At 42.6% G+C, this 27,515-nt stretch overlaps 1 protein-coding gene across 3 annotated transcripts in view; it reads right to left on the reverse strand.

The window, feature by feature from the left end:
• Nucleotides 1-1,577: 1,577 nt before the first annotated feature.
• The window catches only part of nrp1a (neuropilin 1a), a 180,153-nt gene continuing 154,215 nt past the window's right edge, over nucleotides 1,578-27,515 (reverse strand). For all 3 annotated transcript variants that reach the window (XM_070881542.1, XM_070881543.1, XM_070881541.1), the window contains exons 14-18: nucleotides 11,147-11,317; nucleotides 8,450-8,721; nucleotides 7,335-7,431; nucleotides 6,169-6,222; nucleotides 1,578-4,547 (exon numbers count right to left, since the gene is read on the reverse strand). In XM_070881542.1, coding sequence (XP_070737643.1) covers nucleotides 4,264-4,547; nucleotides 6,169-6,222; nucleotides 7,335-7,431; nucleotides 8,450-8,721; nucleotides 11,147-11,317 — 878 coding nt within the window. In that variant the 3' untranslated portion in view covers nucleotides 1,578-4,263. The remainder of the gene's footprint in view (nucleotides 4,548-6,168; nucleotides 6,223-7,334; nucleotides 7,432-8,449; nucleotides 8,722-11,146; nucleotides 11,318-27,515) is intronic.

Genomic DNA, 27,515 nt, shown 5'->3' on the forward strand with positions numbered 1-27,515 from the left:
TGATCATGGAATTCTTTCTACATGCAGGGCATAGTGGGTATATTGGGACCTTCATGCAGCCACCATTGCAACGGTTTTCTCATGCACCATTCTCTGCATTACCCTTTTGTCTGTTATTCAGATTAACAAGCAATTATGTGACTGAGAACAATATTTTTTTTAAGCGCAGTGATTATCTGTTTTTTTTCCTGACAGTTCTGCTATCAAATTTCTCTTGCACAAATTTAAATGCAGCAAACTCACCACTTTGCTTGGTGACAGCGACCATTTCGAAGAAAAGGCATAAAACATTGCAGTATAGAAACATAGAAAAATAGGTGCAGGAGCAGGCCATTCAGCCCTTCTAGCCTGCACCGCCATTCAATGAGTTCATGGCTGAACATGAAACTTCAGTACCCCCTTCCTGCTTTCTCGCCATACCCCTTGATCCCCCGAGTAGTAAGGACTTCATCTAACTCCCTTTTGAATATATTTAGTGAATTGGCCTCAACTACTTTCTGTGGTAGAGAATTCCACAGGTTCACCACTCTCTGGGTGAAGAAGTTTCTCCTCATGTCGGTCCTAAATGGCTTACCCCTTATCCTTAGACTGTGACCCCTGGTTCTGGACTTCCCCAACATTGGGAACATTCTTCCTGCATCTAACCTGTCTAAACCCGTCAGAATTTTAAACGTTTCTATGAGGTCCCCTCTCATTCTTCTGAACTCCAGTGAATACAAGTCCAGTTGATCCAGTCTTTCTTGATAGGTCAGTCCCACCATCCCGGGAATCAGTCTGGTGAATCTTCGCTGCACTCCCTCAATAGCAAGAATGTCCTTTCTCAAGTTAGGAGACCAAAACTGTACACAATACTCCAGGTGTGGCCTCACCAAGGCCCTGTACAACTGTAGCAACACCTCCCTGCCCCTGTACTCAAATCCTCTCGCTATGAAGGCCAACATGCCATTTGCTTTCTTAACCGCCTGCTGTACCTGCATGCCAACCTTCAATGACTGATGTACCATGACACCCAGGTCTCGTTGCACCTCCCCTTTTCCTAATCTGTCACCATTCAGATAATAGTCTGTCTCTCTGTTTTTACCACCAAAGTGGATAACCTCACATTTATTCACATTATACTTCATCTGCCATGCATTTGCCCACTCACCTAACCTATCCAAGTCACTCTGCAGCCTCATAGCATCCTCCTCGCAGCTCACACTGCCACCAAACTTAGTGTCATCAACAAATTTGGAGATACTACATTTAATCCCCTCGTCTAAATCATTAATGTACAATGTAAACAGCTGGGGCCCCAGCACAGAACCTTGCGGTACCCCACTAGTCACTGCCTGCCATTCTGAAAAGTTATACTATTAGTGTGTGGTGCAGGGAAGGACCAGACTTGGTGATATAATTAACATTACGCTCTTCTGTTTGTCAATCTGGCAAATCAACAATTTATCAACTGGCAAAAATAATATCTTTAATATCCAGGAAATGCACTTAATTGAATTTACTAATTCAATTGTGTGAAATTTTCAGAAATGCCGTAGAAATAAATAAAAGGCAGGAACGCCATTGTGAAAACCCTTTTGTTTAATACACAGCATAGAAATATATACATATAGCAGATCTTCCTTTGATAAAATACAAACAAATATGAAAATTACAAAGAAAGAATGCTCAACTTTTCTTTAAAGGTGGTTTTAACTGTTTTACATCCAAACATTCTCAGGAGTCTCCACTATTTTCATTCAGACTTCCCAGACATTTTTACCCAAAATTGAGTAGGAAAGGGTTATGCTGTGGGAATATCTTTTTCAATATTTCTTTTTTACACTATGGATTATCACTTCTAAAATCATTGTCGGAACGTCAAGTACTAAGATATAGAAGAGCTATGGTTTTACATTTTCAATCAGTGTTAACTTATTGCAAGTATTTATCTTGCTATGGGACATTGAATTAATTGCATTCTGGCTCAGAATTCTACAGCCAATCATATTGAAGGTGCTACTACAAATAAAACATAACTGGATGTCCGATTTCTGCAAAATCAATGGAAATCCATAGAGCCATTTCCTTTCCACTTAGATACTTAATATTTTCTAGTAACTCAATGTTCCTTACTAACTTTCTACTGAGGACAGTCATCTCAAGCAGGGTTTTGCTCAAGGGCCACCTTTACACCACACAGTCATGTGATAGAAGCCTGTTCCAGCAATTCTCCACATGCTGAGCTCCCAGTTTCAGTTGTACCACTCCAGGCAATTGTAAGATGGAGGAGGCCAAGCACTTTCCCACAGAGACCCTTTTGATTACATTATGGAGGATGGGATAAGCCCTGCCTCCTAATCGCAGTTCTTTGCTTTCGCTCACTGCACTGTGAGAGGGGGTGAGAGGGAGCCGTATTGAATCCCAGCTCTCTCAACATTCAACAGTCAGGTAAGCCATCAATGATGGGTCAGACATATGGGGCAGCAAATCTACCATGTTCCACATAGATGGAGAGAAGGTGGAACATTAATGGTCCCTTAACTGTATTACGAATCCTACAGAATGCTATTTGAATACTGCTTTCAGTCACAAATAATAAATTATTCCTTTCTCCACATCATTTTTTAAAATTTATGCCATACATCTCATTCTGAATCATGCCTTCCACCCAATAGAATAAGCTAACAGTATACAATGGTTTATAATGTTAACGACTTTCCACACCAATGCACCAGGAATTTCATTATAGATTACTTGGATCTAAATTCCTGTTACAGGAATGCTGTTTGCAGTCACACAATACAAATTGACCATTATTCATTTAAATCTGCAGTGCTCCATAATTACTAGTTTCACCAAAAAAAAATACTGTCAATGCATTTTCAGATTCCTTTACTAATTATTGAGTATTACAATATTTAACAGATTTAAGTACTGATTTGTGGGAGCATAACAACCTCACTGTTTATGGAGGATTGGTACAGCAACATCTCCCATTGCTCATTTATTTTGGTTGAGTGACTCGGTGCTACTGTTACAAATCATGAACTCTGACCCTGCTGAATAAACAGGAAATGCTGAATAAAGAGGAATTGCTCATAGCAGCTGGGTGACGAGCACAGCCTTAATACAGGGAATTATGGGACACTGCAGCTCACGAGTAGACTGTACTCCGAGGTCCCACCATAAGAAACCACAAATAAGAGTACTGTAGGAAAAGATTAAATTTAATTGAATCTTTGGAAGGCAGTAGTCATAGATTTGAGTACAAGATACAACACAACAGTGTGAATTGTCTAGGCTTTCTGTGTGTCAAGAATACAAACATTTTGAGTTAAGGCTTTTTTTCTCTTCATTTTTAAAGCAACAAATTACACAAGCAATAATGCCAATAAAAAAGTTTAGGAATAAAATCTAGAAGAGAAACTCTCACAGCGATACAAAACGTGAAACAATACCATACAAGAAACAGGTCAACCGCATAATTAATAGATATCTTTAATAATATTTCAATAACAAAAACTTTTTTTTCCGTTTTTTTAGTTTAAACTGATATTGCATAAACAAAAATAATGTAAAATCAAATCTGTCTCTAACACTGTTCTTACAGCACACTTGTCTAACGGAGAAGAAAATAAAATTAACTTTGTAGCGCGTATTTCAGTGCAAGCAATTGTTAATCCAGGCCACTGGCCTGAAGCCAATCACAATGTTATCAGCGTACAGACAGTTCCCGTATGTAGCATGTCATATTATTTACCCTTGTTATAAAGGTCATGACCCCCTCAGTGTCCAATCAGGCTTTATGCTAATTGTTTTCAAAATGGGAAGGGGGTGGGGAAAAAAATCAAAATACTGTATACTTAAAGTATAAAATCTGGACTAATATACAAAAACATAGGTATTTAAAGCCCTTTGGAAACATATTTTATGAAGCTAAGTCATTATACAAATAGAATGATACAAATTTATAACTCTTTACAGAAAATGATAAATACTTGTAAAATGATCTCACTTGGTCTCAACACCAGCATTTGTTTATTTAAAACTTTAATTTAAAAATTAAAAAGCAGACTGTACATAATTAATTTTTTTTTTTACATAGCATCCCGTTTGATTGCTTTAACAGTTGCTCCTGAGAAAAGCTTGGCTCAGTCACAGACCAGCATTATCCACAGCTCTTCTTGTCTTTCCTAAGACAAACAATTACCAAAAAAACCCAAAGAATTCCACAGTTTCAGGCATTCTTCCGCAGTCATTTTAAACCCCTTGAGTGCTTCTTTCTCATGCCTCAGAGTACGAGTTCTGTGAGCTCAGCTTGTCCTTTTTCAGTTTCACGCCATCCACAAGTTCAAAATTGTAGCTCTCGAGAGCAGACAGATTCCTGTCAGCCAGTGCACTGTGCCAACAGGCACAGTACAGGACGACCCCGCAGATAGCCCCCAGAATGACTCCCAGTGCACTCATAGCTATGATGGTAATTAGGATAGGGTCAAGGGTCTTCAATACATTTCCAGGACCTCCAGAATTCTCATAGGATTTGTCAGTGGGATCTTCAGGGTCCTCAGCTGAAATAAAAAGTACATTAATAACCTTTTAAATGCCTAGTCTTTTGGGTTATTTATTTGTTTCTACATTAGCAATACACATATATATATAATTTGACACAGTGAAGGGCTGTGATACTGTATTACATGGTTCATTTTTTAGAGAACAATAAAGTATAACATTTCACCAGAAACACATTTCACTTATTTTGGGGGTACTTTTTTTTTGTATTGATGAAGGTAAAGGATGACGGTGCTGGAAAATAGAATGCTATTCCAGTTTAGTCACTCACTGTCTGCATTAACCACTTCTGGGTCAGAGTAAAGTCCGTTTCCCCCCCCCCCCCCGCCGTTCCAGAAATGTGTTTTAAACCCCAGTCACAGAAGAGACACCCATTACTGCACCATTGAAGCTGTTTTTATTTGCCACACCGGCCTCACTTTTTGAGCGAGATACAAATTAAAACCACATTAGGTTATTTTTGAACATGGGCCCACATCCATTCAGTTGAGGCTGCCAAAGCTAAGTTCCTGTGTGATCCCTGCAGCCAGCACAGGCAGACTTTCAACCCCAGCAGTCGTGTTAAATTTTCAACCGATCACTGCAGGCTGGATTTGAAACTGGTGAGGATGCATGTAGTGACATTGTAAACAAATGACATTTCCTCCGCTCAGTATTTCCAGTGGAATTGTAAACATAGGAGAAGGCCATTCAACCTATTGAGTCTATTCCACCATTTCATTAGCCACAGCAGCTCTTTATCTTTTCCAACATGCTCAGCTATGTTCAAAGGAGAAAGCATTTACAAGTACACACCAGAGGAAATCTGCTCATGCTTGTTTACAATGCTCACTACACGTAGCAATCAGAGGAAATCCTCCCCCCAGATCCCAGAGGTGGTAGAATGGTGTCTTACTTCATTGCAGCAGCCAGTTACTCCAAGAAGTACAACTTGGAGCTTTTAACCACTTTAAAAACACATCATTTAACTTCAATCATTTTTCACATTTTTTTGTTGAGAACTCATTAAAATTCCATCATCCAAAGTGTATAAAGCTAGCTGCCTTGGAGCAAAGGCGGTAAATGGAGTTGAGGTACAGATCAGCTATGGTCTAATAGATTGGCGGAGCAGGCTTGAGAGGCTGAATGGCCTACTCCTGTCCCTATGTTCCTATGTAGGAATGACTGGGCATGTCCTTCTCTTTCTTCCTGTCATGGATTGCTCTAATTACTGCTTCCCCAGCGGCCTACCCAAGACTGGGAATGCCATGTGTGGGGAAAATGCTGGATCATTAAGTGGGGACAGGGCTTGCACACATTTAACATGAATCCTAATGACCTGGATTTTCCTTCTACTTTTTCGCCACAATTGATTCTTCATGGCCTGATGCAGCTTTTCCCAATGACTACCTTGCCCACAGGTCTCAGATGCATTGTTGGTGTTTTTTCAGGATTAATTTCCTGTAACTAATGTTAAGCTTGACAACCTGAAGAAAATGTAACTGGCCATGTGTTGAGGAACATTTAAAACCATTTTCTAAGCACCGGCACAGATCTTCATCGTGCACTGCCTGTGGCTTTGGGTAATAAACATGTTAATGTTCTCTTTCATTTGCTACAACAACTGATAAAGGGACTTACCTGTGGAAAAGATTGATGGGAAACCATTCGGACCTGGAAATGCATTCCTGGGAGCTATAGAAAGTTAAAACACTTGATTAAGCACAAAAATTATTTTCTGAAAGCTTCACATCCTGAATTTCCTCTCTGCAGAACCACCATATAAATATCTCTAATTATATTTCAGTATATAATATGACATTTTAGTGCCCCATTAGCACGAGTTTCTGATTCAGCAGCTAATTTAGTGCCGGTAAAAGATTCACATGCTAATTTTGTATGCGGTCAATGTACAATCTACCTAATCATGGACTCTACTCCATCAATTTAATCTCCTGCATAAATACTCCCTGTACGCAAAGATTATCAGTCAAAAGCTCTGGAATATTCATCCAGCCTCACATCTAAACTATTCAAACCTGGCTACTGTCCTCCAGACTTATGTTCTCCCACTTCATGGCTGAGGACTTAGTCTCGGACTATATTCATCCCTACAACCTTTCAATCCTGATCTCAGCCAGGTATTTTGAAGAGGTTAATCAACATCTTCAACTGGTTTTGTTGGGAGTCTGTTCTACATGGATTGAGTACAAAGCAGTATTTCTGTTTTTCTGGACCCTGTAATGTAGTTTTGTTTCAGCATTAAGTTATGATTTTGACGGTGTTTCAGACAGCAAGAGTCACGCTCACACAGTGATGCGAATGAAGAGCGATGGGAGCTACACATAACATTCGCGCCACAGTACTTTAGAGTAACCAGGGAAGGAAATGGGTACTGAGGTTGAATGATCAGCCATGATCTTATTGAATGGTGGTGCAGACTCGAAGGGTCGAATGGCCTGCTCCTGCACCTAATTTCTATGTTTCTATGAAACACCCAAAGTAAAACTCTTCCTGCTGCCTGGAGATGGCACCGAAGATTATTGTCGTTGATCAATAAGAGAGTCTGCAAGGCTACATTTAACTAAGGGTAGAATATTCTGAGACCCTGCCCTTGCCCATCTCTCTCAGGTAGTGGGGGGTTTATTGGAAAATCGTGGGCACGCTGAATGAATGGAATCTATGATTTCCCAATAAACTGACTACTGAGTGCAAGACTCCAGCAATGGTACAGGGTCTGGCAGGGTTTCGCCTTAATGTTCTGCACGGAATATAAACCAGCTTAACACACTTTGCAGAAAACTTACCCATGCACTCATTTGCATTCCGGTTGTTCACCATCTCCACATCGTGCACGGCCACTTCTCCCCGGCTTCCTTTTCCGACCATTACTTCCAGGCCCACCTTTGAAAATAGAAGCTTTTAACCACCTGAGCAAATGATATGTAGTGGTCACTTTGGCACAAACTGATGATCTTTCCCAATTCTAAATGTTCAACTTCAAACTCTACTTGTACGTGATAACGGAAAACTCCAGTAAGAATATTTTGTGGTCTTTAAAATTATGAAAGGTTTTGATGGTGTAGAAATATAGAGTTTCCACTTGCGGGGAAGAGCAGAACTAGAGGCCATCAATATAAGATAGTCACCAAAAAATCAAACAGGGAATTCAGAAGAAACTTCTTTATCCAGAGAGTGGTGAGAATGTGGAACTCGCTACCAGAGGGAGTGGTTGAAGCAAATAGTATAGATGCATTTAAGGGGAGGCTAGATAAGGGAGAAGGGAATAGAGGGTTATGCTGAGAGTTAGATGAGGAAAGACGGGAGGAGGTTCGAGTGGAGCATTAACGCCGGCATGGACTGGTTGGGCCGAATGGCCTGTTTCTCTGCCATATATCTCATGTAATGCTAATATCACCCTGATTCCTAACAGTAATTTAATATTCCAGTCTACATTATTCAGCCCTGACTGGGCTTGTTCCAACGTTCTGACGACTGGGACCATCTTGTTGGTATCAGCTCTGTCTGTCCTTTTTCCTGTAACTTTCAGCTCCATTCTTATTCAGACATTTTTCCACTTTTGTTTTAAAAGTTAGCAACATAATATCGACTTTGTTTGGAGTTTATTCCATATATCCATTATTCTGTGCACAAAACTATTTCTTTTAATCCTTGTTAATTTTCGACTTCATTTTAAATTAAATAACCTTCTGATATCTATGTTTCAGCTTTTGATCTGGGTCATGTCCCCTCTCAAGTTTGTTTATTCCATTTGAGAACATGTTTAATATCTGATTGTCTCCCCATAACTTAAGAGTTTTGGCCTCTGGGGAGATGCATGTCTGCACTGAGTGATGCTTTGGTTGTGTGATTAGAACATGTTAAGTTACTGTGTTACATTTGAACAAACTCTTGGTGTTACCTGATAGATGCCTGATGATCGAGGGAGGAACATTCGACCTTCTTGCCAATGGTTGCCCTGTGGTCCACTCAGGGTCCAAAGGACATCTGTCCTGAAACCATCTGATGGCTTCCTCTGAATCACATTTAAACTGCTGCCATGAGTTCCACGGATTTGGTACCAGAACACCAGACAACGTTCATAATGAGCAGGTAACAACGAAGGGCTCCATAGTCGTGCAAATTGTCCTTCTTCTTGTCCAATTATTTCAGTATAAATAAAATGGTCTTTTCCTGCAAGGACCAAGAAAGTATTAATTCCTTCAAAAAATCTCTCAGTTTCAAAGCATAATAAAGCCTAGAATAAGAAATGGCCATTGGCCCAACAATCTCCCTGCTTCCACATATATGTACCAGCTACCCTATCAATAATTGTATAGCCACCAATTAAGGTTTTGAGAAAAAGTTTTACATGCTCCTTGATTCTCAAAACTCCAGAACACTTATCTATCTCTACTTGTTCTCTATTTAACGTAGGTCTGTTGCCTGTCAGAGATATTCCATCTTTCTCTGTACTCACTTCCCTCCATTGACTTCTGCTTCCCTAATACATTGACTTTGAAATCCTCATTCTCATTTACAAATCTCTCTAAGGACTCAACACTCCTTACCTCTGCAACCACCTTCAGCCCTATTCTTGCTTTTCTAACTGGGACCTGCTATGCCTTTCTCCTCCCTCTGCTCCACTTCAGGAGCTGTTTCTTCAGACGTCTTGGCTCTGGAATCTGAAACTCTCTCACCAACTCCTCTGCCTTGCTACCTCTCGCTCCACTTTTAAAACCTTCTGAAAACGTAAGCACGCTTTTGACCGCCTCAATTCTCCTCCTATTACAGCTGTATTGCTCATTACTTCATACCACCCGTGATACTCTGCAAGTTGTTGGTGCACTAATGAACTGCAGACATTCCTCACACACTTTTTAGTCCAGCAGGCTACCCTACCCTTACTGTTCAAATGATCACATACAATTCTTACGGGTTTTAAGTAACACATGATATTATAGATTCATGTATCTGGCCTCACAATTTACAGCACTGCCTCCTGTGATACGTTGCAGTTCTAAAACACAGGAGTGAAACTCGAGCAGCCACTGTAAAATCTGAGATCAGAACATCGACTCCGACAGAAAAGCCAGATTAAAAATTGCAGATTTAAACAACTGTCGCCTCTCCTCTGTACCCTCCCCATGCAATGCCACAGGAGATTAACAAGCTGTTTTGAAGTTTATTTTTCTCACCAATATTATCCCTTCTCCCCCTCGCTGAAGGGTACTCCTTGCTGAGTTATGGTCCCGTGGCTGTCAATTGCCTTCCAGAAACTTTTTCCCAAGTGGCCATTCTTCATATGTGAGCCTAGACAGTGAGTGCTGATGGACTAATTAATCTTGTGAGTGACGGGAGGTGGAGGTTGGGGCGGGGGGACAGGGAGGGGCATCTCAGCCAAGCCTGACCTGCCCTCACTCTATCTCATACACACACCTGTACTTTGAGCAGGCATTGCTGGCTCGGGATCAGCGATTTCCCTCATGGACCAAGGGCACTGAGGGCTGACTGTTTTCCCTTTCGCAGGTGAGATCAGTTAACTCCGCATAGAGCAGGGATCAAACCTGGCACATTCCTCATCTGTGTGAACCTGCTGGTCACCTAACCAGCTGAACCACTGGTGCAGCCCAAAGTAATTATCTTTTCAGTTAAATACTGAATTAAAAAAAAGAAAATTCAACTAGTTAGTTGGAAAGCTGCAGTTGTCTCAATTCAGGTCTTGCAAATGTGAATGTTTTCATTGTAAAATGGAGCATATTCTGACTGACGTAAAGCTCATTCCTGATTAGAACCATAGAAACATAGAAAATAGGTGCAGGAGCAGGCCATTCGGCCCTTCGAGCCTGCACCACCATTCAATATGATCTTGACCGTTCAATATTGGTCAAGAGTAATACAAATATCTGATAGGTTCCCGGAACAGAAGCTTAAACTCAATCAGATGTTCTTGTTAAGCAACAACAACAACTTGCATCTTTAATGTAGCAAAACGTCCCAAGGCGCTTCACAGGCGCGTTATCAAACAAAATTTGACGCCGAGCCACATAAGGAGATATTAGGACAGATGAGGTACGGAGCATCTTAAAGGAGGAGGGAGAAGAGAGGCACAGACATTTAGGGAGGGAATTCCAGAGCATTGGGGCCAAGGCAGCTGAAAGCACGGCTGCCAAAGACGGAGCAATTAAAATTGGGGATGCGCAAGAGGCCAGATTTGGAAGAGCGCAGAGATTGCGGTGTGTTGTAGGGCTGGAGGAGACTACAGAGATAGGGAGGGGCGAGGCCATGGAGGGATTTGTAAACAAGAATTAGAATTTTAAAATTGAGGCATTGCCGGAATGTAGGTCAGCGAGCACAGGGATGGTGGGTGTACGTGGTGCGATTTAGTACATGGGCAGCAGAGTTTTGGGTGAGCACAAGTTTATGGAGGGTGGAAGATGGGGAGACCAGCCAGGAGAGGATTGGAATAGTCAAGTCTAGAGGTAACAAAGGCTGGGATAAGGGTTTCAGCAGCAGATGAGCTGAGGCAGCTCTTAACATTCTCCCGGGAGTTTTCGGACAGTGAAAAAATAGTGTTGAATGGAACGTGGTGTAACGAATGTCACTTCACACTGCTTACCCATTGTGTAATTTCCACTTGGCTCTGTATTCGGGGATTCTCCTTTCCCCGAGTGCACTTTCCACAAAAAGTCTGCGGATTTATCAAGGTGCCAGTCACAGAAACACTTCAGGGCAGAACTCCCAAACTTACAGTTGAAACCGGGCACCTCGTCAAAGGGATAGAAGCCACCTGCAATACAAGAATTGAAGAAAGTAGGGAGTTATTGCAGCTCAAAACATCAACATGCACGGAACAAAATCTGGGTTACGCCGTCAAGAGAACTCGGGCTATGTGAATACTGCATCTATAGTGACTGCTACATGGCCTCACGAGGAGCCAGCAGTCATTGAACTGATTTTGTAAATGCAGCTCAATCAAGGAACGTGAGAGATTTCGGACCAACTCACAGACAGGATGCTGTGTGTCTTTAATGACAAATGTAACCATAGCAACCACAAATAGATCTGCGGCACAAATTCAACGTTATAGATTTTCATTGCTACAATGTTACTTTCTCCTGAAGGTTTCAACTCACTTTTTCTTTGTATTGATGCACCATATTTCATTGACGTGAGCAAGATAACTTGACTATTTCCCTCCGTAACTACAATTAAAGAGGCGGGACAGGCTAATCGTAATAATGAGTACACGTAGGCCTCGTTGCAAAGTGCTATATAATCTATATAAAACTCTAGCTTGGCCCAAGCTGGAGTATTGTGTCCAATTCTGGGCACCACACTTTAGGAAGGATGTGAAGGCTTTGGAGAGAGTACAGAAGAGATTTACTAGAATGGCTCCCGGGATGAGGGTTTGCAGTCACGTGGATAGACTGGAGAAACTGGGGCTGTTCGCCTTAAAGCGAAGAAGGCTAAGGGGAGGTTTGATAGAGGTGTTTAAAATAATGAAGGATAGATAGAGTAAATAAGGAGAAATTGTTTCCACTTGCTGCTGGGTCGATAACCAGAGGGCACAGATTTAAGGTGATTAACAAAATAACCAGAAGCGCCATGAAGAAAAACTTTTATGCAATGAAGATGAGGATTTGGAATGCACTGCTGGAGCTGGTGGATATAGATTCAATGGGCTGCTTTTCTTGGCCTCTGTTTTTTTTTGGAGCAAACTAAAACCTGCAAGTTTCGCCAAAGTTTCTGCATCATCATAAACTACTTACGACGGATTTTTTTTAGTTCCTGATTTTGTGACGTCACTGGGGGTGCCGGCCACACCATTTCTGGCCATTTAAGCAAGTTTGGCCAACTAGGATCGTTTCAGAAACGGCGTAGTGCACTGTTCTGAAAAACCTTACCTGCACTTAAGTAAATCGGCGCAGAGGAGACGCCATTGTTTTAGCGGAGCTGAGTTAGGTTTTGGAGAGAAGGAAGAAGACACGACACCGGGGATGGGGGGGCCATTCAGCCCGGGATAGCAGCGGTACTGGAGGGGGGGGGGGGGGGGCCTCTCGGCCCAGGATAGCAGCAGTACCAGGGCTCTACAATTGCTTATGTCTTACTGCAACTTGTATGTTTCACTTTGCAGCCTCAGCCCGTCAGTGTGTCCCTCGTTACCCTGGCAACCTCGGTTTTTCGCTGCAGACCTTAAGCTCCACCCACAAAATTTAAGGACAATCTGCACCGCTCCAAAATTAAAGTTTTTTTTGCCGCATCGGCTACTAAAAAATCGGATGTACCTCTGCAACTGTGCCAGAAATAGGCCATGTGGTAAATTGGCCCCAATAGTAGCCTTCAAAAGGGAATTGGATAAATAGCTGAACGAGAAAAAATTGCAGGGTTATGGGGAAAGAACGGGGGAGTGGGACAAGAACGGGGGAGTGGGACTAACAGGAATAGAGTTGGCACAGACTCGATGGGCTGAATAGCCTCCTTCTGTGCTGTACTATTCTATGATTCTACATTGTACAATCAAAAAAATTCTTAATCATAATAATTGTAAAAAGCCGAAGTGAGACCAGGGAACCACTACTTTTCTTCAACTGGTTCCCTCTTAAATGTAGTGATTGACTTAGTTTCAACTCCCACTGATGTTAATTCATTCCAGATTCTAATAACCGCTTGTGTGAAACAAAAACATCTAACCTCCCCTTAATGCTTTTAGTGCGAATCCTAATTTATGTCCCCACATTACTGATTTACTGATCAGTGGGATAAAATCTTTCACTTTTTATGTTCAAACCCTGTCAAAACTTTGATTAGATCTCCTTGACCTTCTCTCCTTTGGTGATTACAGTTTCTCGCAGTCTCTCAAGGCTGTCGATAGTACAGTGAAAGGATAGCTTGATAGTTTCCTGTAGGATAGACTCATAAATCTAGACCAATTTGCTGAGGGACCACCAGGAAAAGAGTCCCTATAAAGATCGGGATGAGAATTCCTTTGGTCACTATGTGTAGCAACATAGTTGATGAAGAGTTCACTGTTCAGTGTTACTTGTGAAATTGTAACCACATTCTGTTAAATGTAGAATGAACATTACTGAGGGTGAGAATTCTTCTGGTCAGGATATAAATGAGAATCTGAAGATTTGCTCTGTCGACTATTTCTAGTGAAATTGTAGATACATAGGGGTCGGAATTGACCCTTTTTGCGATGCCCGTTACACTAACGAGGCACGAAACACTTTTCACTGGGGGCGAAATTGCGTGAGAGCTAGCGGAGGTGCTGGCTGCCCCACGCGGGTACCACCCCAGGTCGGCGTGTGCATCGCGTTACCCATAGTGCCGCGCGCCCACCCCTTTCTGCGCTGCAGCGGATATTGCCCCACGCCCCATGAGGCTGGCATGAACGGGTGTCAGTGCCAGCCTCGCGGGTCGCGACGCTGGCCGACATCTGCTCGTGGGGCGGAAGTTAAAGGGGAGGTCGTGAGCCATAGCGGTTTTACCGACTGATCGGTCGGCCCGAATTCTTGCCCCCTTGCGTGGTCCGGGCCGTCATCGTGCAGACTGGCACTCCATTTTGGGTGCTGGGCTGCGGCCTTGGCATCACGCTGCCCTTGTAGCCTAGTGGAGGCCATCAGAGGCCCAGCAAAGTGAGCAGCGGCCCTCTCCATTAAGCGAAGGTCAGCGTAGCTCTGCCGATCGCCCTATTAGCACCGTTGGACCCGCCCCAAGAGGAAGTGGAGCGTGCAAGATTGCGCCCCAAAGACCAATTCCACGGCCGGAATGGGACTTCCGCGCCAGGCACAGGAAGTTCCGCCCCGAGCAGGTTACTGTCGCCCAATGGGGCGCAGGGCAATTTCATCCTCATAGAGATCCAAACAATTCTTACTCCAATGCTCTTTATCCCCTGGTGTTAGAACTGATGAGTGAAAAAGTACATACATAAAAGTGTATGCACACAGGTTTGCTGAGTCAATAATGAACATGAAGGTGCGCCACAGTCTTACTTGAGCATGGAGGAGGCAGGTGTGCTAACACCTGGGCACCAGGCACGGTGGAGTTCATTATTGCCGTAGTTTTAATAAATATAAGATGTTGAATTCATTTTGAATCACTGTCTGTGCTTCTATTGACTTCACAGCAGTCTCTCTGAGAAAAATGCGGGCCTGAGATACCACAGTGATTGCACCACGGTACAATTAAGAAACTGGATGGGGAAAAGGCAGTGGATTGAGCAGATAGCTCTTTCAGAGAGCTGGTGCAGGCATGAAGAGCTGAATGGTCTCCTTCTGTGCTGCGAATCCTACGATCTGGTCATTCTACTGGGCTATTTCATCAGTTGGACCGGCAGTCGGTTGAACGTGTCGGCTGAATTCCTGGGAGGTGCACAGGGGGACCATTTTACGGGTCAGGCCGCATTTCAATAGAATCGGTGAGTGGCCCACCCCAAACAGGCGCCCCGATGCAGCTCGCTGGATCCGTGCAAGCGCAATATCGGGCGACCCCCAGCAGCGAGGGGGGAGGGGGTCGCAATTGCGGAGTGATGGGGTCGGGGGGTGGGGGTGGGGGGGGGGAGAGGTGACGTTTGGAACCCAGGATGGCAGCAGCCCATCACGCCCACAGAAAATTAAATTATGCACCTACCTATGAGGGCCTGCACTTCTTGGCCAACTGGTGGGCAGAGCATCCACAGCGAATGCTCCTCCCAACAGGCCATAAATGGACATAATAGGACCTCATTTTAAATATCTTCACGAGGTTCCGCCTGGGTTAGGGGGGTGCCTTAGCCGCCTATTAAACCAGCGGCGTGGTGGGTGGTGATGGGGCAAAAAACCAGTGGTAAGTCTACCGCTTTGATATTAAGTCCTATAACTGCTCCTCCCACCCCCACCAGTTTCTGCTGAGTGGAGGCAGTTAACCGCGCCCGCCCTTTGCATCTCTACCAGTCAAACTGTCTCCTTCTTTACCTCAGGATAACTCATTTATTTTACTCAATGTAACATTATTCCTTTCCCAGAAAGCAGTTGGTCAAATTAAACCGAACTTTCTGGAAATTTATGTAATGTAAGAGATATATTTAACTTAAAAAGCAATAAATTATTTCCATCAGAGAGCTACCAACTGTAAAGCAATTTAATGTCCATTTACCTCCAACGTCAAACTAATAAAAATGAAGGATTTCTGTTATCATCTGTATTTCGATAGATTTTTTTCTTAAACAAGTAATAGATTATATTTAATGCACCATTAATACAAGATGAAGGTTGGCTTGGATCAAAATCAATTCCAAAGCCAGATGTTTTTAAGTATTTTATATTTAATTTCCAGTTAATATATACATTAGTGGCAGGCCTCTCACTAACGTTAGAAACCATTCCAAATGTAAACAAAGTCTCTCTGGGTTGGTTCCAAGATAAGATAACTGCCAATGGAAGATTGGAACGGAGTCAACCTCCTGCTGTAGTCACCTGGAGAGCTAGACCCTTCACTGGGGCTCGGGTTTCTTCCTGCCTGGCTGCAGGTTACCCTGTAAAGAAGTGTCCTGGTGACCTTGCTGGATAAGCGGTGGGAAATTTATTGGTGCTCTTGTGCTTTAGCTGGTTAAACCTAAGCAGTGCACAACTGGATGTCCCTAAACCTTAGTGAGTTCCCAACTGTTCCTAAACTCTCTGGACTTAGGGTAAGTAGGGAAGCGTCCCCACAACTTGCTTTTCAAACTTTTTGCTGTGCGGGGGGGATCCCCTGAAAACATTGACACGCTCCCGAAAACCCCCTGGCTTAACTGCCAAAAGACAATGGGACTGAAATTCCAATGTCCCCGGTCCATGCGAAGTTTCTACGGACCCGGGAAGGCATCGGAAAAGATGGTTCTCAGCGCGCAATGCGCCTGCACTGGAAACCGGCTTTTCCAATCTGTCAAGTTTCTGGCTTGACAGATCCTCCACATCTCGGGAGCGAGGGCACTTGCAGGGCAAGATTTCCGATATTTACGCATATCTTGCCCAGCAAATGTCCTCAAAAATCTTGCGCCTGAAAAAGCAAGCGTATAGCCTACTTTTACAGGCGCAAATGTTTAAAAATACATAAAAACATTTTAAAATAAAGTTATAAAAACACATTTTATTGTTAAAACCCTCCCCACAATGGTAAGTTTATTTTAAGGCATAATTAAAAAAACTTAAAAAAATGTCAGGAAAATATTTTTTTAATAAGAACTTTAATTTAAATGAATCTTAAATATGTTGTGTATTTTTTTTAGTTTTTAATTAGTGTTTTGTGTGTTTGGGGGTTTTCTCATTCATAATGATGGGAACTCCAACTTACGGAGTTCCCGTTATTATGAATGAGAAAATACTATACCTTGATTGGCTGCCCAGAGCCACGTGACTCCAGCTCCAGGATACAGACGTCCCAACATGCATGCGTTCCGATGCGTAGGAGTGAAGGCCTCAGGATCGGAAGTTCGAGCAGGCGCAGCAGGAACAAGTAGGTGCGCATCTTTTTTAACTTTTTCAGTCAATTGCCTGCGGGAAGACCTTGATCGGAATTTCAAGCCCAAACAGTTAGATACCCAAAGGATAACAATGCTGTCATGGCAAAAGTTGTTTTTATTAGTATACCGTGGTGGTAAGTCAACAAACAGAAATCCGATGACAGAGAGACAGGAATCTGATGACCTCATGACCCCCGAGATCCCTATGTAGACCCCTCGGGTCCCGAGACTGTAGTTTGAAAACTTATGGCCAATCGGGTGAGAAGATTGTGTACTTCATATCAAGCAAACAGAAACTCTGTATGCATTTCTTACTGGCTTGATTTGTAGACTCTTAAGCAAGCTTGTGGGTTTCTACATGTCAGACACTTTCCTAACCAGGAAAATATGCAAGACTCCAGCATATTTACACTGCATGAAACTTCCCGTACTGCTCAATTCATTAACTCTACAGAGTTGGGTGTTCATGATTCTATTTTCCATTTCAACTTGTAACCAAAATATAGGATGGAAATGATTATTTTTAATGTTTGAGAAATGCCGATCTTGTTTGTACAACATTCATATGTCTGCTATTTAGCAGAGTCAGTGAGCCATTTAAGATATGTGACTGCCTGCCTGAAATAGAGGACAGAGGAATGTCATACAAACCTGTTAAATGTGCGCTCACTGGTATCACAGATGATAATTTCTAGATTTATATACCGTGGCACAAGGAATATTTTCAACACTCTCAATTATAACTGTCATCAATATCTTGAAGAAAATTACCATGGAAAATGGGCAATTTATATTCAAAAATACCTACTAATTGAAGGCATGAGCCTTTTTTTTGGCTGATGCGCTGAGAATTGTATGTATTTTGTTTAAATGTCCAAATAAGCAGGATCTCTCAACCATGTCCTTGGGGAAAGCGCAACTCTCTCTCCGTACACTTGGGGGCAGTGGAGAGTTGGAATACAGGTCACAGTCTTAGCTCCACTATATCTTGCTGAAAGAATATGAATTAACTTGAGGCTGCACTTGCACATTTCAATAAGCAGTTGTTCTTGCAGTGAAACAAGGAGCTAGACATATGGGACAGACTACTTTGCATTAATGGTGAGTCTTGCTTACTGAAATCTGAAAGTGCCTGGAGTGGTGCTTTAATCTCACCAACCAAACAGTTACTGCTTCTGGCACAACCGCACCTAATAGCAAAGATTAAAAAAAAGCTTTCAGAATATTTCACAGCATTGAAAGCTGGTCCCTTAAACACTGTGATACATTGACTGAAAGTGTGGTTCACGCAGTCACTGCCCTTCCATCATCAACAGATAGCATCTATACTTGTTGGTTCAAGTAGCTTTCTGAGCCTCGCAAAACCTCTTGACCATGGCCTGATCCAATAGTTGAAGCAAAATCCTCAGTTTATGTTGCGGCACTTTGAAAATACCCCAAAAAGGTCACTTATGGCCAACATGGGGGTGATCGGCTGAATGTATTTTTGGCAAATGGCTTTCTTTCTGCAGCAATTAGCATTTAAGATATTATTGGTCGAGTCTCTGATTTTGCAGTCTGTTTCAGAACAGTTTAAAGGAGGCCAGTCATCATTTTATCGGGTTTATAGACAGAGGTGCACAATGGCGGGAATGTACCTACGCTCGAAAATATATTTGCTTTAAAATTCAAAGATCCCCAATCCACAACAGTGCACTCTGCAGCAGACTCCACATAGGCTGCGGCATGAACTCTCTTGGCACCCAGTGTGATAGCTGGAATCACATTTTTCAGTGGGCTCCTCCAGGAACAAAGCCGATATTCCCTTAAGACACACTAATGGGCCTTTAATGATCTGGCCTCAATTATTAAGGGGGTGGGTTCACTGGCTTTCAAGTACATTCTTTTACTTGTTTACTGGAGTTTATGAAGCTTTACATTCCAAAGGGGTTAACGCTGGGGTTTGAGATGGACAATCAGTTTCTTCCCGTTAACACTTCAGGGTTAAGAACATAAGAACATAAGAAGTAGGAGCAGGAGTAGGCCATTCGGCCCTTCGAACCTGCTCTGCCCTTCAATAAGATCATGGCTGATCTTCTACCTCAACTCCACTTTCCTGCCCTATTCCCATATACCATGATTCTCTTAATATCCAAAAATCTATCGATCTCTGCCATGAATATACTCAATGACTGAGCATCCACAGCCCTCTGGGGTCGAGAATTCCAAAGATTCATAACCATCTGAGTGAATAAATTTCTCCTCTTAACCAAAACTGCATGCAGTACTCCAGATGTGACCTCACCAATACCCTGTACAGTTGTAGCAGGACTTCTCTGCTTTTATACTCTATCCCCCTTGCAATAAAGGCTAACATTCCATTTGCCTTTCTGATTACTTGCTGTACCTGCATACTAACCTTTTGTGTTTCATGCACAAGGACCCCCAGGTCCTCTGTACTACAGCATTTTGTAATTTTTCTCCATTTAAATAATCATTTGCTTTTTTACTTTTTCTGCCAAAGTGGATAACCTTACACTTTCCCACATTATACGCCATCTGCCACATTTTTGCCCACTCCCGTAGCCTGTCTATATCCCTTTGCAGATTTTTTGTGTCTTCTTCACAACTTGCTTTCCCACCAATCTTTGTATCATCAGCAAACTTGGCTATGTTACACTCGGTCCCTTCATCCACATCATTAATATAGATTGTAAATAATTATTACATTATTAAAAACACATTAACCTATTTAAAGGCCTTTATTACTAATACGGAATATCAACTCATTAGTGCTATGATCTGCACATATCCTTTATTAAGCTTTTTAAAGAACTTTCATCCGCAGCATTCCCAGAATATCAGAAGCATAACCATCAGCCCAGCCTGTACCCTGGCCTTATCCTGCTCCTTATTAGTCTCCAAACTTGCAAAACTGTATTTATTATACTTTCCAAATAACAAGAGGACATGCTATTTTACGCTTGATTGAATCTGCTTATGGAACTTTGAAGTACATGTTATAACATAAAGCTTAATGCCTCTCATGTCATATAAACATTTGTATCTCTTCAGACACAATACAGCGCAGCAGCTTTTTAGCACTGTTTGTGGGGCCCATAACATCTACATTTTAAAGAAGCAACTCTCTGCTAAGAGAGGGGTGAAGAACATGTGCTGTGCATTACATCAGACACTAAAGTGTATTTGTTTATTGTGCCTCTTCTGCTATTCTTAGAAATATCAATCTTATCGATTGCTCTCTTTTGCCTACCTCACCCTTCTTCATAGAAACCTTCAGCATAGAAGGAGGCTATTCGGCCCGTCGTGCCTATGCTGACTCTTTGAAAGAGCAGTCGTGATTTGTCCCACACCCTCGTGTTTTGTCCGTAACCCTGTAAATTCCTCATCCTCAGGTATCTATCCAACTTCCTTTTAAAATTATTTATGGGATCAGCTTCCATCACCTTTTCAGGTAGAACGTTCCAGATCTCGACAACTCTTTGAGTGAAATAAATTCTCCTCATCTCCCCTCTAGATCTTTAGCCAATGATTTTAAATCTCTGACCTCTGGTTATTGACCCACTCGCCAGAGGGAATAGTTTTCTCTATCAGTTCCGTTAAAACCTGTCATCATCTTGAAAAGCTCTATTAGGTCACCTCTTAACCTTCTCTGTCCTAACTTTTCCAACCTCTCCTCATAAATGAAGTCCCTCATCCTTCGTGACATCCTGGTAAACCTCCTCTGTAGCCTTTCTAAGGCCTTTACATCTTTCCTGAAGTGTGGTGCCTAGAATTGTCCACAATATTCCAGCTGAGGCCTAACCAATGATTTAAAAGTTCCAGCATGATCTCTTTGCTTTTATATTCTATGACAGTCCTGGTGACTGAAGCTTCATGACCTACTTCAATTAATTCTAAAGCTCCTAACTCAAGGAAGAAAATCAGCCTCCAACCCATTGATCACCGCGATACAGTTCTGGTGTCTGCTAATTTTGCTTAGTGTTAGAATTATGTGCTGTCACACTGGAGCCAGTGATCCTGGTCACACCCATAAGATTGACTGACTGGTCTAAAGATAAGCAAATACATCATCTTACACATATTGCTCAACCTCTCAGGTGTCCTGCATTGTGCAAGATACCATAAAGTAAATGATTTAAAAAGCAACTGTGACATTTAGCCATTGGTGCTGGCAAAATCAAGTCACAGAGTGGGATGATTATTTCACAATTAGGAAGCTCTTATTCTGCAGATTTCTGATTCGTTTTCTACATTGGGCCCTCGCTTTACTGCTGCTTGCATTTCGGATTCCTCCATCATTCAATTAGCTGGGTTGCTTCTGCTTCCATTCTCTCCCGATTGTCTGGACGAGAGCTAGTATCTTGCTATCAGAAGCAGCTTTCACCCATAGGGTCAGGAGTAGGCTATTCGGCCCATCGAGCCTGCTCGGCCTTTTTGCTAATCACGGCAGCTAGGAAAATTCCCCGTCTTTTCCCCAAATCCCTTGAAAGCCTACACTCTCCATCAAGAGTGGAAGAGCCACAGATTTGATTTAAAAAAAAACAGTCCAGCCCAAATGATCAGAATGAGCTAAGTGGCCTTGTCAAAATATTCTTGGTCATCAAAATTGAAATTTTAACATCTAAAAAAAAAATCATGCAAACTGCAAAAAAATCCTAACTCTAATCAGAGCGTCTCGGCACCAATAAAATTAGCGAGTCAGATGGACTCTCAGTATAATGGGGCAGCAGTCCCGTGCAAGTTTTACAGCCATTCTTTGTAGATGCCTGATGTCATTCCCATCAGAAAACACCGTGATGTCAAACAGAATGGCTACATTTGTGCACGACATAGTGAGAATTAAACATGGGTTTTCTGGACCTTTTCCCCCCAAAATGATGATGAGATTTACAGCTTGGATAAAAGTCTCACAACATTGTTTTGTTTTAGACGACAATTTCAAAGGAAGTACATTTAACTGTTAAATCAGTAAAACCAGGTCCAGTTTTTTTTTTATTTGGAAGATATGGGAAACCAGTGCAAAATGTAAAACTCAGCTAAATACCTTTACAAGAAGGGGAAATGGCCTTTCTCATTTCTATACTGAACAAGGACAGATTAGAAAACAGGGTGTTCTTTCAGTTGGTATCATCAGTATCAATGAATGACTCGGGTTGCATTTAGCATTCACTAAGTTACAATGCTGATCAAGAAATGGACAACACGGATTTACAGCAGTGATAAAATTTGTGATAAGTGCTACTTTTAAGCCAGATAGTGTCAGCCGCTCATTGTGAAGTGCATTCTTTTGAGCGTTCTACTATTACTGTGTCAATGTTTACTTTGCAACCCAAGGTCACCTGTGGTACCCTTACCAGACTTTTGCAAAAAAAAAATGCTCCGACAATGAACGGAGTCGGATCGAATTACTGGCTGCATTCCGGCGTGCGGGCTAGAAACGTGAGCAGCACGCACCATGAAAGGTTCTGATAGAGGAGCTCGTGTAAATCATTCGAAACACACTTAAAATGTCACAGGAAGGAAAGACAGGCAGACACACAGCCAGCACTGTACAGTAGAAGGTAGCACGATCTGTAGTGTAAAATGCCTCGGTCCTTTGGTTTGCGTTCATGTGCTACATTTAACGTGTGAGCTATGCGTGCACCAAGTCCCATTCAGACATCCTCCCAGTGCTCGCTGACCTACATTGGTTACCAGTTAAGCAATGTCTCGATTTCAAAATTCTCATCCTTCTTTACAAATCCCTCCGTGGCCTCGCCCCTCCCCATCTCTGTAATCTCCTTCGGCCTCACAAACCCCCCGAGATGTCTGCGCTCCTCTAATTCTGCCCTCCTGAACATCCCTGATTATAATCACTCAACCATCGGTGACCGTGCCTTCAGCTGCCTAGGCCTCAAGCTCTGGAACTCCCTACCTAAACCTCTCCGCCTCTCTACCTTTCTTTCCTCCTTTAAGACGCTCCCTAAAGCCTACCTCTTTGACCAAGTTTTTGGCCATTTGCTGTAATTTCTTATGTGGCTCGGTGTCAAATTTTTGGTTTATAACACTCCTGTGCAGCGCCTTCGGACGTTTTACTACGTTAAAGGTGTTATATAAATATACATTGTTGTCGTTGTTTCAAAAAACACAAGCTTCTTCACTGTGAACAGAAATTAGTTCTTGATATTCTGTATCTATTTTTAAGAATGATTGTATAGTTTAGTGAATGGGGATTACCTGGGGATCCAGGCTGGGATCGGGGCCTAGGCCCCTCCTGAGGTGAGGGGTGTAAATTTTTTTAAATCCCAACCGGTTCCCTGACACGAGAGGCCACTGGGAGCAGTATGTTCCCCTGTCTAGAAATAGTGGGGGGGGGTTCTGGCACCCTCTCCCTTGCACGACTAAGCTTCAGCTGGGGGAGGGGATGTATGAGTGCATTCACAAATCTGCCACTCGTGGCCCCCTCCCTTTGGCCTTGAAAACCCGTTCCCATCAGTCCCGGAGGCTGTGGGCAGGTGCATGCTGGCACTCATGCCAGGATGTTCTAGGCCATAAAATTGTAATGTCAGTTAATGGAGTTCTGTCTAATTGAACATCCGGCATGTGCGAGCTGAACTCACTCCAACTGATTGCGCATGTTGGCAGCACTTAAACATCTTCTTTGCATTTCTTCATTGCTGCTGCATTCAAACAGCGATATTCTATGATTCTATGCTCCTCGAAAGAGCCGGCACAGACTTGATAGGCCGAATGGCCTTCTTCTGTGCTGTACTACTCTATAATTCTATGATTAACAAGCGTACTGTGGAGATGCCATTACTACTGAAGGTGACTGGGTAAGAGGACTGAGTCATGGCCCATTGTTCTTTGAGCTATCTCTGTTGTTTGGGACTTGAGTCTCAGATGATGTTCAGGAATAATAAGGAATACTGCAATGATTTATAGACAAGGTTTAGAAAATGCTGTTGTGATTTAACAGCTGAAAGTGATCGTCTGAGATAATGGTTTTCTATCACTGAACAGCAGCTGCTGAAGATATTTCTGGTGATGATGAGTAACAAGAGATTTTAGTTCAGTCTGCTCTTCAATCAGCCCAATCTGTCTGAAAGACTCCACAGGTGATTATACTACTGCTGACCCAACTTACCAATCTGATATGAAAGATAAGGAAGCGTATGAATCTCCTCCTGTGCCTTTCAATAAGTTGTAAAGAGAAGAACGTTCCGTCCACTTTATTTGAGAGAGGAGATACCGTCCCAATAATGTTAAATAATAGGAACAATGTACCACTGCCCCGGAGCTCCTGTCTGCCACAAGGAAGTGGAAAATGGAGAGGCTCTCTGTTAAGTGAAGTCTCTGCCTTTATTGTGCTGCCCTGAAATATCCTGCAGCTTTCCCTGCCAATGTAACAGATGTAATAGGCCCACTGTCAGCATTATAACCAGATGGGAGGAGGCATTCTCGGCCTCCTGCCTCATTCTACCTCCAGGTACACTCATTTAGCTCCCCATCGGAGGGTGCCTGGAAAACCTTGATGCAGTGACCTGTCCCCCCAGACCCTTGCGGACTAGTGGCTCTGTAGCAGTACCAGGGGCAGGCTGAAGAACAAGCAGCCAAGCAATTCATTTTTGTACCAGTCCCCTGTCAAAATGATCTAAGGGTCCCGGAGGCCTTCTGACGACTGCTCCCCAGAGTAATGCCCAGCCAGTGGCCAACTCTTTCTCAGTCCCTACACACCTATGTTTTGCACATGAGGTTACTCTCTTATCACCTCTTCCACTTCTTCAAGAAGTACAAACCTGTATCATCTGCTGGGCCCTTTCTCATGAAACATTTCGTGTTACATCAGACCGGCACTCCTCCTACGGAGCATTTGATTTTGTTTTCCATTTTAGTGTGAAAAAAAACTGCAGAAAAAACAAAATAGCTACTTCTGTTTTCTGCCCACCCCAGACCCTTGGAAACAAACATTCAAGCTGTTTGAGCGGAAGAATGCAGTAAGGAGGAAACAGTCAGCAAATTCAGCTTCGCTGACTGAGATAACAACATAAATGGTAGACATGGCAAGCTTATTGATAGATCAGCAATAAATGTAGTCACTTCTTTCTTTTTTAGTCGAAGCTAAAAGCTAATTGCATTCTGAGTTTCCATTTAATATATACCTGGCAGGAAGTAAGTATAAACTCACTAAAGTTTCAGAGAATTTTTTTAATCGATTGGGTCAATGGAAAGTGAAATCAGTCAGGATATAAAATGGATAGTCGACCTGATCCTGTCAGTTTCCCTGCGGGCAGGTTAGCTTAAAATTACCCCCATAGCATTGCTTTAAATAGAGGGTAGATATATGTTCTCAGGTAAGATACTGATTATATTAAATGTGATTCAGATTCCCTTCCCAACCCTGCCTAAAACACAATACCCATAAGTGGGCTGAGAGAGGGTGAGGAGAAGAAGGAGAAATGCTAAAAGGAGAAAGTATAATATGTGTTCACGTTGGCAGCGGTACTCAGACAATGCGGCCTTGGGGTAACTTACGGCCTATCTCCCCATCACCTGTGGGCCTTAGAAGACCGACTACTGGACTAATGCCTCTGGTAACACAGCAGAGCGACAAATCTGATGTTAGAGCATTAAGCATTTGTACAATAACATCAGTGGCAGTAACTTCTACCCTATCGTCTCTGAGCCTCTCTTTACAGCCTGACAGCACAGAGAGAAAGCATGGAAGTAAAAGGTGCTGAAGAAACCGAAGGCGAGTAATCCCAACATAGGGAAAGGTGAGATTGTCAATGGCCGCTTTTATACTGGACCAAATTTTTGACTTGAAATGATTTGAATGAGAGTTTACTTCATATTACCACGCACATACATTAACTTCATGCCATTCATGAATGGGGAGCCAGAGAGCGTGACGCCGTTTTTGCGAAGTTAATGGCAGAGCACCGCATCTTGGACAGCAACTTCTCTATTTCCGCATTTAATTGCGCCACTTGCCTGAAGTTGCTGTGGTGAGGGTGATTAGAACATAAGAAAATAAGAAATAAGAGCAGGAGTAGACCATTTGGCCCCTCGAGCTGCTCCGCCATTCAATAAGATCATGGCTCATTTGATCATGGACTCAGCTCCACTTCCCGGCCCACACCCCATACCCTTTACTCCCTTATCGCTCAAAATACCTGTCATTAAATATATTCAATGACCCAGCCTCCACAGCTCCCTGGAGCAGAGAATTCCACAGATTTACAACCCTCTGAGAGAAAAAATTTCTCCTCATCTCAGTTTTAAATGGGCGGCCCCTTATTCTGAGACTAAGTCCCTAGTTTTAGTTTCCCCCTTCAGTGGAAATATCCTCTCTGCATCCACCTTGTCAAGCCCTCTCATTATCTTATATGTTTCGATAAGATCCCCTCTCATTCTTCTGAACGCCAATGAGTATGTGCCCAACCTACTCAACCTATCTTCATAAGTCAACCCTCTCATCTCTGGAATCAACATTAGTGAACCTTCTCTGAACGGCCTCCAATGCAAGTATATCCTTCCTTAAATACGGAGACCAAAACTGTGCGCAGTACTCTAGATGTTACTCTAGTCTGGCTATTTGACATGAATGATTGGGACGATAATTTTGTGCCACATCAGGACTGACAGATCCTGCCGCACGGGAATCACTAGACGGCGGCTATCCCACAGTCATATTGACAGATTCACTAAGATTAGCAGCTGGGAAGACTTGCATGGTTTTTTTTAAAAGTTGGATCTTCCCTGGCACAGGCCGTAGCAAATGCAGCGAGATTACTTTAGGCTTATCGCTGGCTGCGTGAGGTCTAGGTGCTGAGGAGCAGTGGCGGGAGCTCGGCACAAAGCCAGCATGGCGGCAGCTAATGAAGCGATGACCTCAGTCCCGTTTAAAGGCAATGAATTAAAATCACAGAAATAAATACTGTTGGAAAATTAATTCACTCCACACAAAAGGTTACGTGATCACCGCAGTGCCTTTAAGAGCTTCGTATTGTGTACAAAAATAGATAGCAAATAGGTTAAGCTCACAGTGGCTTTGTTGTCAGCCCCAGCTTTTGTGAAATGCAATTTTTTGTTTTTATTTCTCTCTATTTTATCAGTCACCCTCCCTACTCAACCAACACTCAGCATCATCAGCCAGACGCACAGGCACACAGGTCACAGGCTTCTACACCGCACTTCAATTCATAGATAAATTAAATTTACCATAGGTAATAGCCTTATTTTGATACACGGCAAATTAACACTACACTCTATGTTGGTCGACGATTTTGGATATGTTTATAAATGTTTATACATGTAGGTATCAGATAAATCAGCTAGACCAGTGCAAATTGAAATCATTCATAGGATTACATTTAATGCATTACCCATTTATACTGAAATAAGTCACATTTGGTTGAGCCAATATGATTTAAAGTCCACATAGCTCATGGATGTAAATGTGGCACTTGGCAGCTTTCAGGGAGTCTGACATTCTACAGTTTGACAAACAAGAGATGTG

The sequence above is a fragment of the Pristiophorus japonicus genome, chromosome 5, assembly GCF_044704955.1.
Source record: "Pristiophorus japonicus isolate sPriJap1 chromosome 5, sPriJap1.hap1, whole genome shotgun sequence".
Classification (NCBI taxonomy): domain Eukaryota; kingdom Metazoa; phylum Chordata; class Chondrichthyes; family Pristiophoridae; genus Pristiophorus; species Pristiophorus japonicus.